This window comes from Heterodontus francisci, chromosome 3, assembly GCF_036365525.1.
Source record: "Heterodontus francisci isolate sHetFra1 chromosome 3, sHetFra1.hap1, whole genome shotgun sequence".
Taxonomy (NCBI): Eukaryota; Metazoa; Chordata; class Chondrichthyes; order Heterodontiformes; family Heterodontidae; genus Heterodontus; species Heterodontus francisci.
This window is the reverse complement of record NC_090373.1, coordinates 209,176,637-209,192,274: the sequence shown is the minus strand read 5'-3', so window position 1 is coordinate 209,192,274 and position 15,638 is coordinate 209,176,637. Positions and strand designations below refer to the sequence as shown.

The 15,638-nt window shown below is 43.9% G+C and overlaps 1 protein-coding gene across 2 annotated transcripts in view; it reads right to left on the bottom strand.

Annotated features, from left to right (window-relative positions):
* Positions 1 to 1,333: 1,333 nt before the first annotated feature.
* The window catches only part of enah (ENAH actin regulator), a 618,517-nt gene continuing 604,212 nt past the window's right edge, over positions 1,334 to 15,638 (bottom strand). For both annotated transcript variants that reach the window (XM_068028274.1, XM_068028275.1), the window contains exon 14: positions 1,334 to 8,287. In XM_068028274.1, coding sequence (XP_067884375.1) covers positions 8,250 to 8,287 — 38 coding nt within the window. In that variant the 3' untranslated portion in view covers positions 1,334 to 8,249. The remainder of the gene's footprint in view (positions 8,288 to 15,638) is intronic.

Here is a 15,638-nt window from a genome sequence, read left to right as displayed (position 1 = left end):
TTAGAGTTTAAGTTCAACTTTAATACATTTCAACTTTTCTTCTTTAAACCTAAGAAAACCTGTTTGTGCTGGTTTCTTTGTCTTATAATTGAAAAGCAGTGAACAAGGATTCACCAAGAGGGAGCTAAAAACAGTGTGTTTATAAATAAAACCCTGTTACGGTAGGACCAGGTGAAGGCTGAGAGGGACCCCTAGACACCTTTCTCACTGTATCGTAACAGTACGTTGGCCTTTATTGCAAGAGGGTTGGAGAACAATGGTGAGGAAGTTTTGCTGTAATTATATAGGTTTGGTAAGACCACACCTGGAGTACTGAATACAGTTTTGATATCTGTATCTAAGGAAGGATATGGTGCAATGAAGATTTGCTAGATGGATTCCTGAGATAACAGGATTGTCCTATAAGGACAGATTGACTAAATTAGGCCTATACTCTTTGGGATTTAGAAGGTGATCTCATTGAAACAGGGTAGATGCTGAGAGGTAGTTTCCCCTGGCTGGAGAGTCTAGAACTAGAGGTCATAATCTGAGAATAATGGGTCAGCCAGACATGGACTGCAAAGGTTCAAGAAGGTGGTTACCACCACCTGCTGGGCAATTAGGGATGGGCAATAAATCCTGGCCTTGCCAGCGGCACTCACGTCCCACTAATGGTGGGGGCATCAAGGCTGAGCCCAAACCAGACATCTTTCACTTGCACTTCCAGCAGGGGTCTTTGGATACCGGCAGCAAGAACCTTAATATCTAAGATGAGAAGCTACTCGTAGTGCTACTCTTCAATGAGATTTGTTAATTCGTCACAGAGTGAGGACCGAACTTGTGACAAATCTGTTAGGTAGCTTATTGTTGTCTTAGACTCTGCAGTCATGTCATCAAGAGTCTTGACTTCCCCAAGTAACATTTCCCAAACCTTCACACACCTCACCCCCAGCCCTTTTTCCCAGACTTTGGCCCTCCAGGTATCTTTTCCTAGACTTGATGCTACCAACAACCTCTCCCAGACTTCAAAACTGAGACATAACTTTCCTCACCCATGAGACTGACTTGGTGAACCTCTGCAAGGCATCAGTCTCCCTAATCCCTTCTGCACCTAATTTCTTACTGCTGCCCCATAATGTTTCACTACTGCTGTGCTACTTTTGTACCAAATGGTTCCTGCATTAGAGCAGAGCTCCTCTGTTAACCACCAACCTGGGGATCCTGAGGTCAAGTGCCACTGTGGCAAGTTAGGAAATTAAATTCAATAATTATACAACAGTGCACAAGTTGCATACGTGACTGGATCTATAAAATAAACTCTGTAGGAAATCTGTTCATATATTTAATAGCACAACAAATACACACACCAGTCAACAGAAACACATGGTCAAGAAGATCTTTGATTTTTATTCCATTCGCTCAAAAAATTAGCATGTAAGAAATTTTTAAATGTAACATAACGTGATAGAAACAGAATAGCAACAAATTGCAAATCTAAAGGATTGATTTAGAAGCATGACATTTTGACAAATCCTTTGATAAATTTTGTTCATTCCACCAGAAAAAGAAAAAAGTTCTTAAGCTCTTCTAACAAGACAGTTACCAATAGAAGTCTGTGCAAATAAATTTGGCAACCAAAAAAATAAAAATCGTCCCAAACAAATCCCAATTATATTAGAGATGAGGAATAGCGAGCAGTCAACATCTGGAGACATAAAACTAGTTTATACTGCATAATTAGAACTAATTTAATCAAGGTAATTCGCTCTCCATGTTTATGCTACCTGTAGATGACCCTGCCATAGCCCTGCAATTTAAATGTACCTGATGGCCTCTTTGCTATAGTGAGCTCCAGTTTTGTAGCGGAGATAGGACTGCATCTCAACTTTCACTGCCAAGTCTGGTATCAGCAGTGCTGCCCTAGAATGTCGGAGTTGGACAGCTTGTGACTGCCTCAGTCCCACAGTTGATTGATGATTTCCTCCACCATATAACTCTCACTAGTTTAGTAGAACATTTCATCAGAGGTGGAAATTCAGCACTACCCAGAGAGAAAAGGTGGAATCTGTCAAGGGCTATTCTCATCTCTGGTGGCCTGTACTTCTTTTAAAAAAATACATTGACCTGCACAACATCTAAAAGCAAAATACAACTTAAAAAACACAATACTTGCTAGTATAAACTGAACATTTTATCATGATAGAAGGGCTCAAGCCAGGTTCCAGCACCAGCACTTTACTTTTAATATGGACGTTCATTTCATTTAATTACAAGAGATAGATCAAGAAGAATAATCCTTTCCACAGCATTTCTGGCACTGAGCTGATGAACTTTTAATACCATATTTGTTACTTACTGTGGGGTATGCTAAATCCCATTTGTCACCATGGTACAAAGCTGGAGTCAGGCAAACATTTAAAGCTTGTTTGAAACACAATTTATTGAGAAATAATTGTCTTCACTTCCCCAACCTGTTACTCTACAGGACTTGGGATGGAAAAAAGAACCGTTCTGACTTTAATCCTTGACTGCGACCTTCTATGAACATATACTCATTTGGTCAACTGTTTTATTTATGCCTGTTCTGTGGATGTAAATGTAAATACTGCAGAAAATTTGCGGTACTATTTTCACTGCATTTCATTTTGCTTTTTTTTAAAAAACCCTCATGAAACTAGCATAATTAATATGCTAATAATTTGGACTCGCAAATTATTGCACAAGTGGCAGTTCTCCTGAAGGCTTTTGTAATCAAGACGCACCTTTTAAACATAGGCAGATGCAGTATCTTAAATCCACAACATTCCCCAATCTTGTAAAGGCCAATTTATGTCACTCAAACAAAAAGTATCAAAGTCAGTGCAACTGCCCTTAGGAAATTTAGAGGATTGAACGCTGGGAGTGTTCTTACAAAGCTCAAGAGTATTTATTGTGAGAATCCTGAGGGGATCAAGACATTGGGGACAGTCCATATTCAAATGTTAGGAAAGACCTTGGAAGTTCCCTTTCATAATGTGTCAAATGTGATGGCTAAGGGTTGAGGGGTATTGCATATACTGCTTCCCCAAAAATAACATTCAAGATTTTGAACATTTAGGTTATACTCCCATATGGTAAATTGCTCAGGTCCAAGTTAGTTCCTAACACAGCAAAACAAGGCTGCTGTTGAACAAGTCTCAACTTTTAAAACAGAATTAAACTACCAAGGTATTCAGTAGTATCCATTTGCTAATATTTTGTAATCCAAATTTCCCACAATTTAAGATTTGTATCTCTGTACAGGTAAGCTTTGATTTTCACACACAGGTTTTAAACTGTAATTATAATTTGTTGTATATTTCATCACAGAACTGTTATTTTAATTTTTGACAGATCTGAAATGCACTTTCCGTAAGCCTCATCCAATGACGGCAAAGAAGGGGAAATTCACCCCTGATAGTGCCATGAGAGAGTAATATTCCCATTGTCACAGTGTGGAGGCAGATAGCTTGGGTAATGTTGAGCATGGGCTGGAACACATTCCAACTTAAAAAGCTTCTATTCCACTATTGCAAAAGATATCATTTTCATTCTAATGGTGGCAGAGCTACCCATACTGAGCTGTAAATGTGAAACTACTGCTTAAACTATGCCAATTACAGATGGGTTTCAGTCCCACTGAGCAGTTTGGGAAAACTCTGCTTCCATTTGTTTCAATGGCAGAAACAACTGGGGATAGTAAAAAAAGAAATGCAACAGGGAAAGAAAGCAAGTGTGCCACATGCTGAGCAGCAGCCCATCATTACATTTTGTTGAGATCCCACAGAGTCTTACATCTCCTTTGAGATCTTGGACAAAGAGCAAGAAAATGTTTTTTTTTAATCATTGAGAGGCTGTGGGATGTACTACTGAAGTGAACACATGGGATTAAGACCGCTGCTCAAGTGAAAGATGAGTACCAACAGTCGTTTGGCCAAACAGCCTATAATTCCCAGGTAACTGAGGTTCAGGACTTTGACACTATTTACCTCCCTCCAGCACAAAGATTACATCTTTATATTTCTCATTTCCTCAGTTATACTTCATTTGCATTACTGGGAAAAAGTAGATTTTAATGAAATCTATAGTTAAAATTTTGATAAGGGTATTTGAACACTGGTTGTAGAGGTTTGGCCAGTCCCTTACTCACCATGAGAAGATTTTAAAAAATGACTGAAGTTTTGTCAACTTTTTTTGAACTGAAGATGAGCAGCAGATTCTCAAAATAAAGACCATCAAAAAACCTATCTCAAAGGATAAAACAAATTTTCCAAGCATAAAAGATGGGAAAATACTACTTCCACTAATAGCCAATTTTTTGTTGGCAATTTTTTGTCTGTCCTGTTGCCCAACTGTTCATTTTCATCCACCAAATACATGAACAAGAGATTCAAGTAAATTAAGTTTAGACTGTTAAAATTAGTACTTTTTAAAGACTGTATGGTATGTTAATCCAATAAATTTACACCTCGGAATAAGGCCTGGATAACACTCTGAATACCTTAATACACCATCCTAATATCAAAACAGGATAGCACAGACCTTATTCAGCAGAATATTTCTCCAAGTAATTGTACATATATCAGGATCCAGCTGCAGTCTTGTCAGGCGCACAATTGACATCAGCTGACAATGTTGACATGGGAGGAGACAGATGTGGAAGACAACAAACTACATTCCAACTTACTTCAGCCACCCAGCATCATGATTTTCTTGTTAAAAAGAACTCCACCCAAATATAACATAGAACTATTGTGGAAAAAGTTTTCTATACAGAAAAGTCTGATGGTTAGTATACAATGGTCCTGCTCTCACAATGTGCAGCTACACCCACAATTCCTCAACAAAAGGAGCCCTAATTTCAGCCAACCCATAGAAAACTTATCAAGTTTTCCAGTTTCACTAATGACTTGGAAGTACATCTTAGATGGCTGACACTAAAACTGAGCAAGTACCCATGTCTGGATGCTTGCCCCTTGGAAATACTAATTGGGAACTTCAGGCTACAGCATTCTTTCCACAAGTGGGGAAGACTAGATAACTTAGTAGTGTGGAATTGCCAATATATTTTTAACCAGTGGAACAAGTGTTGCACATCATCTGGTGAAGGAGTCAGTTCACACTCTACACATTAAATGTTAGAGGTTTCTGTGTGCTATATCCGCTATGTGACAGTTCTCACTTATGATTGTGGCCAAGATCCTCCTCTGCAGAGTGTTACTGGTCCCAGTTGTGGGTAGATAACATGCAGAGGCCAAGCACCTCCTTTTCAGTGGTTAGGGCAAAGAGGAAACTATTCAAGGAAGATGACCAACCTCGCCACCCGCCCTTGATATTCTTCTAAATATCCTTGACCTGTTTGAGTATTTGGAGATGAACCAAGCAAAAAGAAGCAATGAATATCTCAAAAGAAAAAAAATCACCCTACAAAAAAATTAAACGTTGCTTACACTAAAAAATATCAGTGCTTGTGACGATTTTTGTTCTGACAGTATGCTTTTATCCATCTGAAGATCACAGTGAAAAAACCTCCATGATCACTTTGTAAAGAAGTAGTTAATGATCAAGCTGACAAGGTAGTAAGAAAACAATCACTTAGCTTTCCTATGGCAACCTTTCATTATCTCCTACCCAACAGTTTAATTTTGTAGAACTTTCATCGGATCCCACGAGTTCAACATAACCTAGATGACAGATACAACTACTCCCCCACCCACCCCCCACAATTCAACAGCTGGCTAGGGCTGGGAGCCACATTGGTGACTTTTATTGATACATCAATGATCATAGGCTCATTAGGTGGCCCTCAAACCAAAGACTTGATAAACTATTTCTATTGATGTTTATGCAATTTTGTTTCAGAAATTATTTGACATTCACTTTTTTGAACTGATAATTTTAAAGCACATTGACATATTTAACCAAAAGCTTTTGGCTCAAGACCGTAGATTTCAATTTGGGACAGGCCAAAAAGCAGCAATCTCACTGAAGGACATAAAACATAAACAATATTTAAGCACCCTGTTCACAATTTCCACAGTAGGTGAGGAAAATGAATTTTATTTGGATGACTATGAGTGTCCCTGAAGCAATTCTGCTTGTTAAACGGCAATCCTATCATTTAGCAAATAGATTCCAGTAATGGAAATCAGCCACATGGTACATAAGTGATAGCAGATTACTAGAGATAAGTGGAGCTGGAGCAAGCCAACGTGTTAATGGGTGTCTACAGTGGAAAAATGTCCAGTTTCAAGTAGTTACTAAACATACAGGACCTGAAATTCCAGATCCCTGCTCCACTGTCAGCTGCAGCTGTGCTCTGGAGTTGGCACCATCCCAGATAGCAGGGACTATTACAATTTAAATAGTTGGAATTGGTGGCATGTACCTGTAGAGGCTCCCACCTCAAAGAAGTGACAGAATATCAGAGCGGCACCCTGCCACTCCAACTGGGAAAACTGGAGGCCTGTATCCGGCTAAAGATTGAAGTTTAAAAAGACACTTTCCTCCCCAAAGGGAAACAAAGCCAGGCTATAAGAAGTAATCAATGCCTTTTGGGATCAATTTGTTTGTCAATTGGGGTCTTTGCAAGAGAGCCAGGAAAAAACCAGTGCTCACCCTCAGCAGGCATGGCTTCCATTGGGTCCAGGATGATGTGTGGACCAGAATTCCTACGGCAGCCCAGAAATACCTCCAAACATATCTCCAAAGCTATCTGCAGATATGGGGGTTTGGTGGAAGACTTATGACTCATCCCTACTCATTGGCTTTACTGGGGCAGAGACCAGTTAATTTGTATTACATTTCTCTGTCATGCTCTGCCCACCCCATCCCATCCCATCCCCACAGAAATCTGATGAACTTGTAACTGCACCACCCAGGATTTTGGCTCCAGAAAAACTAAATGATAAGTCAAAGCCAGCTGACCAACTCAAATAATGGAGCATTTGAGATCCCAGGTGCCTGCCATCAAACCCATCTGCTTCAGATAGTCTCTAAATGCTGGATGAAATATCCCACAGAGACAAGATGCTCCATCTTAGCAGCAGGCAGCTTAAGTGACATGGTAAGAATGTCGCTGTTTGAATTTGTAGCTACAAAGGAGGCCAAGACTCAGGACCACCCGATGGAGAGAAATGAAGGGATCCCTATATTGGCACCCTTACTACTTCAACACCCTGACATCTTTGCTTTGGGTCACATCCGCTTGGTCAAACATGAGTAAATGAACAATATACATTCAGAAAGGGTTTCTTTTCCACTAATAACAAATACTTATTGATATCTGGAAGGAAAACCTAAATGTGTGTAGAGTTGTACCATGTTTATCAGAATATAGAGATGTGAGCCACATGGTTGTCTGACTGCTCAGTCCCAACTCCTTCCCCCTCCTAACATTTAAAAAGGCAACTGGACGGCAAATTAACATGACTGAGTATTGCTCAGGTAAAATGGGATAAAATACCAGTTTACAGTCGATTTTGATATATAAAAAGGATTACATCTCAACATGCACAAAATCAGGGAAAAAACAATTTACAGACACTGCACAAATAACTTACATTATTGATTGGATTGACAGACAAGTCTTTGATTTGGTAAAGCATTATCACAATAATAAACTAAAGAAGGCATCTCTGTATCCTTAAACCCTGTGAACTGCCATTGCTTTTAATATTAAAAAAAACAGATAATTCCAGGACATCCTCACTATAGAGCACATTATCACTCTGCCAGGCTTGTACACTCAATGCATCCTCCTATGTGTATAAACTGCACCAATGCAACTCAGGCACGCTCACACGCCTGGGAAGTGCAGCACAAACTGCTCTATAGTTAGTTGTCTCCAAGATTTGTGCTCAAACTATAACTCACCTCCTAGAGGAAAAACCAAAAGAAACACAATTGTTGTGCAAATTTTTCTTTCAATTTATGCGACTTTTCAGCACACTGTGATTCGGTTTCAACGGACTTATAAGAATCTTTGCATAATATTACAGTAAGAAGACTCTCTTCCTCCAAGAACAAAGTCAGAAAAAGCGGCAAGCAGTGAGGGGGGGAAAAAAAGGAAAAGCACGATGGTGTGATGAGGCTGCCCGCAAAATCTCCTACTGCAGCACGTGGGAGAGCTTTCCTTCATTCCTCCTGCCCTACCCTTGTTTGCTGGATGTCTTTGTCATTTTCTCATCACCCTCTCACTGTCATTAGTCATCACATCTTAATCAAAGGATCAGTTCCATTCAGCACGTTGTCTATGCATTGTTGGACTTGCTCAGTTCCTGTCTGATTGCTGTGGAAAAAAAGAGGACAGCATGTTTTAGTACAATTTTATCCATTTCTCCCCAAAGCTGGACTTATTAATACATTTTTATGTTGTTTGATTTGCACCCAGTAAGTTTTTCTTCTTGAAGCTGTTTACTTGCTGCCCTTTGGGGCAGTATACAACATTAAAGGCACTTAATTGCATTAAATGCAAATAATTGTTGTTCTAGAGATGCAGACAAGTCCACTAGTGCAGTGGCATTTTTCATGTGTGAACCCACGTACAATGATGGGGCAGGCAATTTGGACATAAAAGTATCATAACCAATCCTGTTCTCATCTGATGTCCTACACACACATTCCAGGAGCTGCTGGATAGTGATCAGTGCATCATCCCAGCTGAAATCTCTTCAAGCCCTGGGCACTAATTTTGGTCTCCGAACTTTGTTCCAAGCTAAGATTAATTGACTTAGCTTTGAACTGACTAGCCAGCAAGGCTTAACGTCTATCAAAAAGGCAACTAGACAGACTTTTTTTTTTAATGCCTGCTACAGTGTCAGAGCACTGACCTTTGGCCTCCTGGACTAGAGTTTGAATCTAGCCAAGATTGCTGGAGTAGAAGTATTTCCTTGCTTCTTCAGACACCTATGTGAATTATGGGACACATCTCAAACCCCCCTTTAGTGAGTGTATGTCCACAGTACAAATCTACTCTCAACTCTTTGCAAGGTGTCGATTGCCTTTGTGAGGAAGATATGTTAGGGTAGAATAAATAGAGCTTCATTCCATCTCAAACTCGTGCTTTACTTGATGGTGTATTCAATGGGGTAGTGCAGAGTCTGCTTCCTTTGCATTTTACTCATTCTGTACCATAACACAGAATCTTAAAGCACAGGAGGCCACCATGCCTGTGCCAGCTCTCTGATAGAACTATCCAATTAGTCCCACTACCCAGCTCTTTCCCCATAGCACTGCGGATTTCGCTTTTCCAAGTATATTCAATTCCCTTCTGAAAGTTAAAGATGATTTTGCTCCCGCCACCCTTTGCTGCATTGCATTCTAGAACATAAAGCTTGCTGCAAAAAAATATTCTGTTCATCTCCCCCTACTTCTTATGCCAATTATCTTAAATCTGCATCCTCTGGTTATTGATTCATGCCTGTGGAAAGTCTTTCCCTATTTGCTCTATTAAAACCCTTCAAAATTTTAAACATCTCTAATAAATCTCCATTAAACCTCTCTGAACAATCCCAGCTTCTCCAGTCTTTTTATATTTGTTTCATAGGATGTGGGCATCGCTGGCAAGGCCAGCATTTGTTGCCCATCCCGAATTGCCCTTGAGAAGGGGCGGCGAACTGCTTTCTTGAACCGCTGCAGTCCATTGGTGTGGGTAAGCGATGGTGTAGTGGTAAGGTCACTGGACGAGCAAGCCATTCAGTTGTATCAAAACGCTACAAAGTCTAAGAAAAGAAATGAAACCAGACGGACCACCCAGCATCCTCCTAGGCACTGGAAATGAGCAGGGCAAACTCAGCCCTGTCAACCCTGCAAAGTCCTCCTTACTAACATCTGGGGGCTTGTGCCAAAGTTGGGAGAGCTGTCCCACAGATGAGACAAGCAACAGCCTGACATAGTCATACTCATGAAATCATACCTTCCAGACAATGTCCCAGACACTGCCATCACCATCACCGGTTGTGCCCCGTCCTACCAGCAGGACAGACCCAGCAGAGATGGTGGCACAGTGGTATACAGTGGGAGGGAGTTGTTCTGGGAGTCTTCGACATTGGCTCCGGAGTTTCATGGCATCAGGTCAAACATGAGCAAGGAAACCTCCTCCTAATTACCACCTACCGCCCCACCCTTGGCTGATGAATCAGTGCTCCTCCATGATGAACACCACTTGGAGGAAGCACTGAGGGTGGCAAGGGCACAGAATGTACTCTGGGTGGGGGTCCATCACCAAGAGTGGCTCGGTAGCACCACTATTGACTGAGCTGGTCGAGTCCTAAAGGACATAGTTGCTAGAGTGGGTCTGCGGCAGCTGGCAAGGGAACCAAGAGGGAAAAACATGACCTCATCCTCACCAATCTTTTCTTTCCAAAAATATACTTTATTCATAAAAATTTGCAAAACAGTTTAAAATTCACATTTTGTAAAGTACAATAGAGATCCGATTTCCTCGATACAGAAACATGAAGTGCCTCACAATTCTTGCCGTTCCATTTTAAATGCAATGTACATTGGCTTTACATCGTAAAAAACATTTTGGTGCATACAGCCAGAGAGGTTTTACACAGGTTCCAGCCCCTCAGTTCACTATGGCCGGAGGACCTTACACAGTTGCCTTTCCCCAATGAGCCTTTGCAGCGGCTGCCCCAAGCTTTAGTGTTTCCCTCAGAACGTAGTCCTGGGCCTTAGAATGTGCCAGTCTGCAACACTCGGTTGTGGACAACTCTTTGCTCTGGAAGACCAGCAAGTTTTGGGCAGACTAAGTGTGTCCTTCACCGAGCTGATGGTCCTCCAGCAACAGTTGATGTTTGTCTCGGCACACATCCCTGGGTACAGACCGTAGAGCACAGACTCCTGTGTTACAGAGCTGTTCGGGATGAATCTCGGCATAAACCACAGCATCTCTTTCCACACCTACTTTGCAAAGGCATATTCCAGAAGGCGCTGGGCAATAATCTCTTCCCCACCACAGCCGCCTTGAGGGCAGTGGGCGAAGGCGGTGAGACTCTGGGCATGCAGGAACTATGTGATAGGGAGGGCTCTTCTCACCACCAGCCAAGCTACGTCTTGGTGCTTGTTTGAAAGTTCTGGCGATGAGGCATTCTGCCAAATGACTGACAGTCTGCTCGGGGAACCATCCGACAGGATCCACCATCTCCTTTTCCCAAAGGGCCTTGAGGACATTCAGTGCAAACCACTGCCTGATGGATTGGTGATCAAAGGTATGTTTCTGCATAAACTTTTCCACGAAGGATAGGTGGTACAGCACGGTCCAACTGAATAGAGTATTCTGCGGCAATGTGGCCAGACCCATCCTTCGCAACACTGGGGACAGATAGAACCTCAGCACGCAGCGACAACTGGTGTTTGCGTACCGGGGTTCCTTGAACAGCTTGATGCAGCTGCACACAAAAGTGACCATCAGGATGAGGACGACATTGGGTACGTTTTTTCCCCTTCATCTAGAGGTTTGAACATCATGTCCCTGCGGACATGGTCCATTTGTGATCTCCAGATAAAGCAAAAGATGGCTTGGGTGACAGCCACGGCGCAGGACTGGGGTATGGGCCAGACCTGCGCCACGTACAGCAACGACATGAGCGCCTTGCACCTGATAACCAGGTTCTTAACCACAATGGAGAGAGAAGGCTGCTCCCACATGCTCAATTTATGTTTTACCATGGCCATACACTCGTCCCAGTTTTTGGCACACGCCTCGGCCCCTCCAAACCATATCCCCAGCACCTTCAGGTAGTCTGACCTGATGGTGAAGGGAACAAAGGTTCCGTCAGCCCAGTTCCCAAAGAACATGGCCTCGTCCAATCTACCTGTTGTAGATGAATCTGTCGATGACAGTGTTGGTAGGAGAGACCACCGCACAGTCCTTGTGGAGACGCGGTCTCATCTTCACATTGAGGATACCCACCATTGTGTTGTGTGGCACTACCATCGTGCTAAATGGGATAGATTTTGAACAGATCTAGCAAAGCAAAACTGGGCATCCGTGAGGCGCTGTGGACCATCAGCAGCAGCAGAATTGTATTCAACAACAATCTGTAACCTCATGGCCCGGCATATCCTGCACTCTACCATTACCGTCAAGCCGGGGGAGCAAACCTGGTTCATTGAAGAGGGCAGGAGGGCATGCCAGGAGCAGCACCAGCCATACCTAAAAATGAAGTGTCAACCTGGTGAATCAACACCACTGGACGACTTGGCTGCCAAACAGCAGAAGCAGCGTGCAATAGACATGGCTAAGCGATCCCACAACCGATGGATCTGATCTAAGGTCTGCAGTCCTGCCACATCCAGTCAGGAATGGCGGTGGACAATTAAACAATTAACAGGAGGAGGAGGCTCCACAAATATCCCCATCCTCAACGATGGGGGAGCCCAGCACATCCGTGCAAAAGACAAGGCTGAAGCATTTGCATCCATCCGCAGCTAGAAGTGCCGAGTTGATGATCTATCTCGGCCTCCTCCTGAAGTCCCCAGCATCACAGATGCCAGACTTCAGCCAATTCGATTCACTCCGCGTGATATCAAGAAACGACTGAATGCACTGGATACTGCAAAACCTATGGGCCCTGACAATATTCCGGCAATAGTACTGAAGACCTGTGCTCCAGAACTTGCCGTGCCCCTAGCCAAGCTGTTCCAGTACAGCTACAACACAGGCATCTACCCGGCAATGTGGAAAATTGCCCAGGTATGTCCTGTACACAAAAGGCAGGACAAGTCCAACCCGGCCAATTACCGCCCCATCAGCCTACTCTCAATCATCAGTAAAGTGATGGAAGGTGTCATCAACAGTGCCATCAAGCGGCACTTGCTTAGCCATAACCTACTCAGTGATGCTCAGTTTGGGTTCTGCCAGGGCCACTCATTACAGCCTTGGTTCAAACATGGACAAAAGAGCTGAACTCCAGAGGTGAGAGGAGGGTGACTGCCCTTGACATCAAGGCAGCATTTGACCGAGTATGGCATCAAGGAGCCCTAGCAAAACTGAGGTCAATGGGAATCAGGGGGAAAACCCTCCGCGGGTTGGAGTCATATCTAACGCAAAGGAAGATGGTTGTGGTTGTTGGAAGTCAATCATCTGAGCTCCAGGACATCACTGCAGGAGTTCCTCAGGGTAGTGTCCTAGGCCCAACCATCTTCAGCTGCTTCATCAATGACCTTCCTTCAATCATAAGGTCAGAAGTGGGGATGTTCGCTGATGATTGCACAATGTTCAGCACCATTCGTGACTCCTCAGATACTGAAGCAGTCCGTGTAGAAATGCAGCACGACCTGGACAATATCCAGGCTTGGGCTGATAAATGGCAAGTATCATTTGCGCCACACAAGTGCCGGGCAATTCAGACAAGAGAGAATCTAACCATCTCCCCTTGACATTCAACGGCATTACCATCGCTGAATCCCCCACTCTCAACATCCTAGGGGCTACCATTGACTAGAAACTGAACTGGAGTAGCCATATAAATACCGTGGCTACAAGAGCAGGTCAGAGGCTAGGAATCCAGAGGCGAGTAACTCCCCTCCTGACTCCCCAAAGCCTGTCCACCATCTACAAGGGACAAGTCAGGAGTGTGAAGGAATACTCTCCACTTGCCTGGATGGGTGCAGCTCCAACAACACTCAAGAAGCTCAACACCATCCAGGACAAAGCAGCCTGCTTGATTAGCACTCCATCTACAAACATTCACTCCCTCCACCACCGACGCACAGTGGCAGCAGTGTGTACCATCTATAAGATGCACTGCAGCAATGCACCAAGGCTACTTAGACCGCATGGATCGGTTGGAGCGACAACTGGATGCACTTAAGAGCATGCAGATGGCAGAAAGTGTCATAGACAGGAGTTTTAGAGAAGTGGTTACACCCAAGGTGCAGGCAGATAGATGGGTGACTGCTAGAAGGGGCAGGCAGTCAGTGCAGGAATCCCCTGTGGCTATCCCCCTCTCTAACAAGTATACCGTTTTGGATACTGTTGGGGGGGATGGCCTATCAGGGGAAAACAGCAGCAGCCAGAGCAGTGGCACCACGGCTGGCACTGTTGTTCAGCAGGGAGGGACAAAGCACAGAAGAGCAACAGTTATAGGGGGCTCTATAGTCAGGGGCACAGATAGGTGCTTCTGTGGACGTGAAAGAGACTCCAGGATGGTATGTTGCCTCCCTGATGCCAGGGTCAAGGATGTCTCTGAACGGACAGGGGGCATTCTGAAGCGGGAGGGTGAACAGCCAGAGGTTGTGGTACACATCGGTACCAACGACATAGGCAGGAAGAGTGATGAGGTCCTGCAGGGGGAGTTTAGGGGGTTAGGTAGAAAGTTAAAAAACAGGACCTCTAGGGTTGTAATCTCGGGATTACTCCCTGTGCCACGTGCCAGTGAGGCTGGAAATAGGAAGATAGTGCAGCTAAACACGTGGTTGAACAGCTGGTGTAGAAGGGAGGGTTTCAGATATCTGGACCATTGGGATCTCTTCAGGGACAGATGGGACCTGTACAAGAAGGACGGGTTGCATCTAAACTGGAGGGGCACAAATATCCTGGCTGCGAGGCTTGCTAGCGTCACTCGGGAGGGTTTAAACTAGTGTGGCGGGGGGGGGGGGGGGGGGTGGGAACCAGAGCAGTAGGACAGCAAGTGAAATAAATGAAGGGGAACTAGTAAATAAGGCCAGTAAGACTAAGAGGAAGAGCAGGCAGGGAGATGTTGCGGAGAACAGCGGGACTGGTGGTCTGAAGTGCATTTGTTTCAATGCAAGAGGTATAACAGGTAAGGCAGATGAACTTAGAGCTTGGATTAGTACTTGGAACTATGATGTTGTTGCTATTACAGAGACTTGGTTGAGGGAAGGACAAGATTGGCAGCTAAATGTTCCAGGATTTAGAAGCTTCAGACGGGATAGAGGGGGATGTAAAAGGGGTGGGGGAGTTGCATTACTGGTTAAGGAGGATATCACAGCTGTACTGCGGGAGGACACCTCGGAGGGGTCATGCAGCGAGGCAATATGGGTGGAGCTCAGGAATAGGAAGGGTGCAGTCACGATGTTGGGGGTTTACTACAGGCCTCCTAACAGCCAGCGGGAGGTAGAGGAGCAGATATGTAGACAGATTTTGGAAAGATGTAAAAGTAACAGGGTTGTAGTGGTGGGTGATTTTAACTTCCCCTATATTGACTGGGACTCACTTAGTGCTAGGGGCTTGGATGGAGCAGAATTTGCAAGGAGCATCCAGGAGGGCTTCTTGAAACAATACGTAGATAGTCCAACTAGGGATGGGACCGTACTGGACCTGGTATTGGGGAATGAGCCCGGCCAGGTGGTCAACGTTTCAGTAGGGGTGCATTTCAGGAACAGTGACCATAATTCCAAGAGAACAAAGAAAATTACAACACAGGAACAGGCCCTTCGGCCCTCCAAGCCTGCGCCGATCCAGATCCTCTACCTAAACATGTCGCCTATTTTCTAAGTTTTAAGGTACTTGTGGATAAGGATAAGAGTAGTCCTCGGGGGAAGGTGCTAAATTGGGGGAAGGCTAATTATAACAATATTAGGCAGGAACTGAAGAATTTAGATTGGGGGCGGCTGTTTGAGGGTAAATCAACATCTGACATGTGGGAGTCTTTCAAACGTCAGTTGAT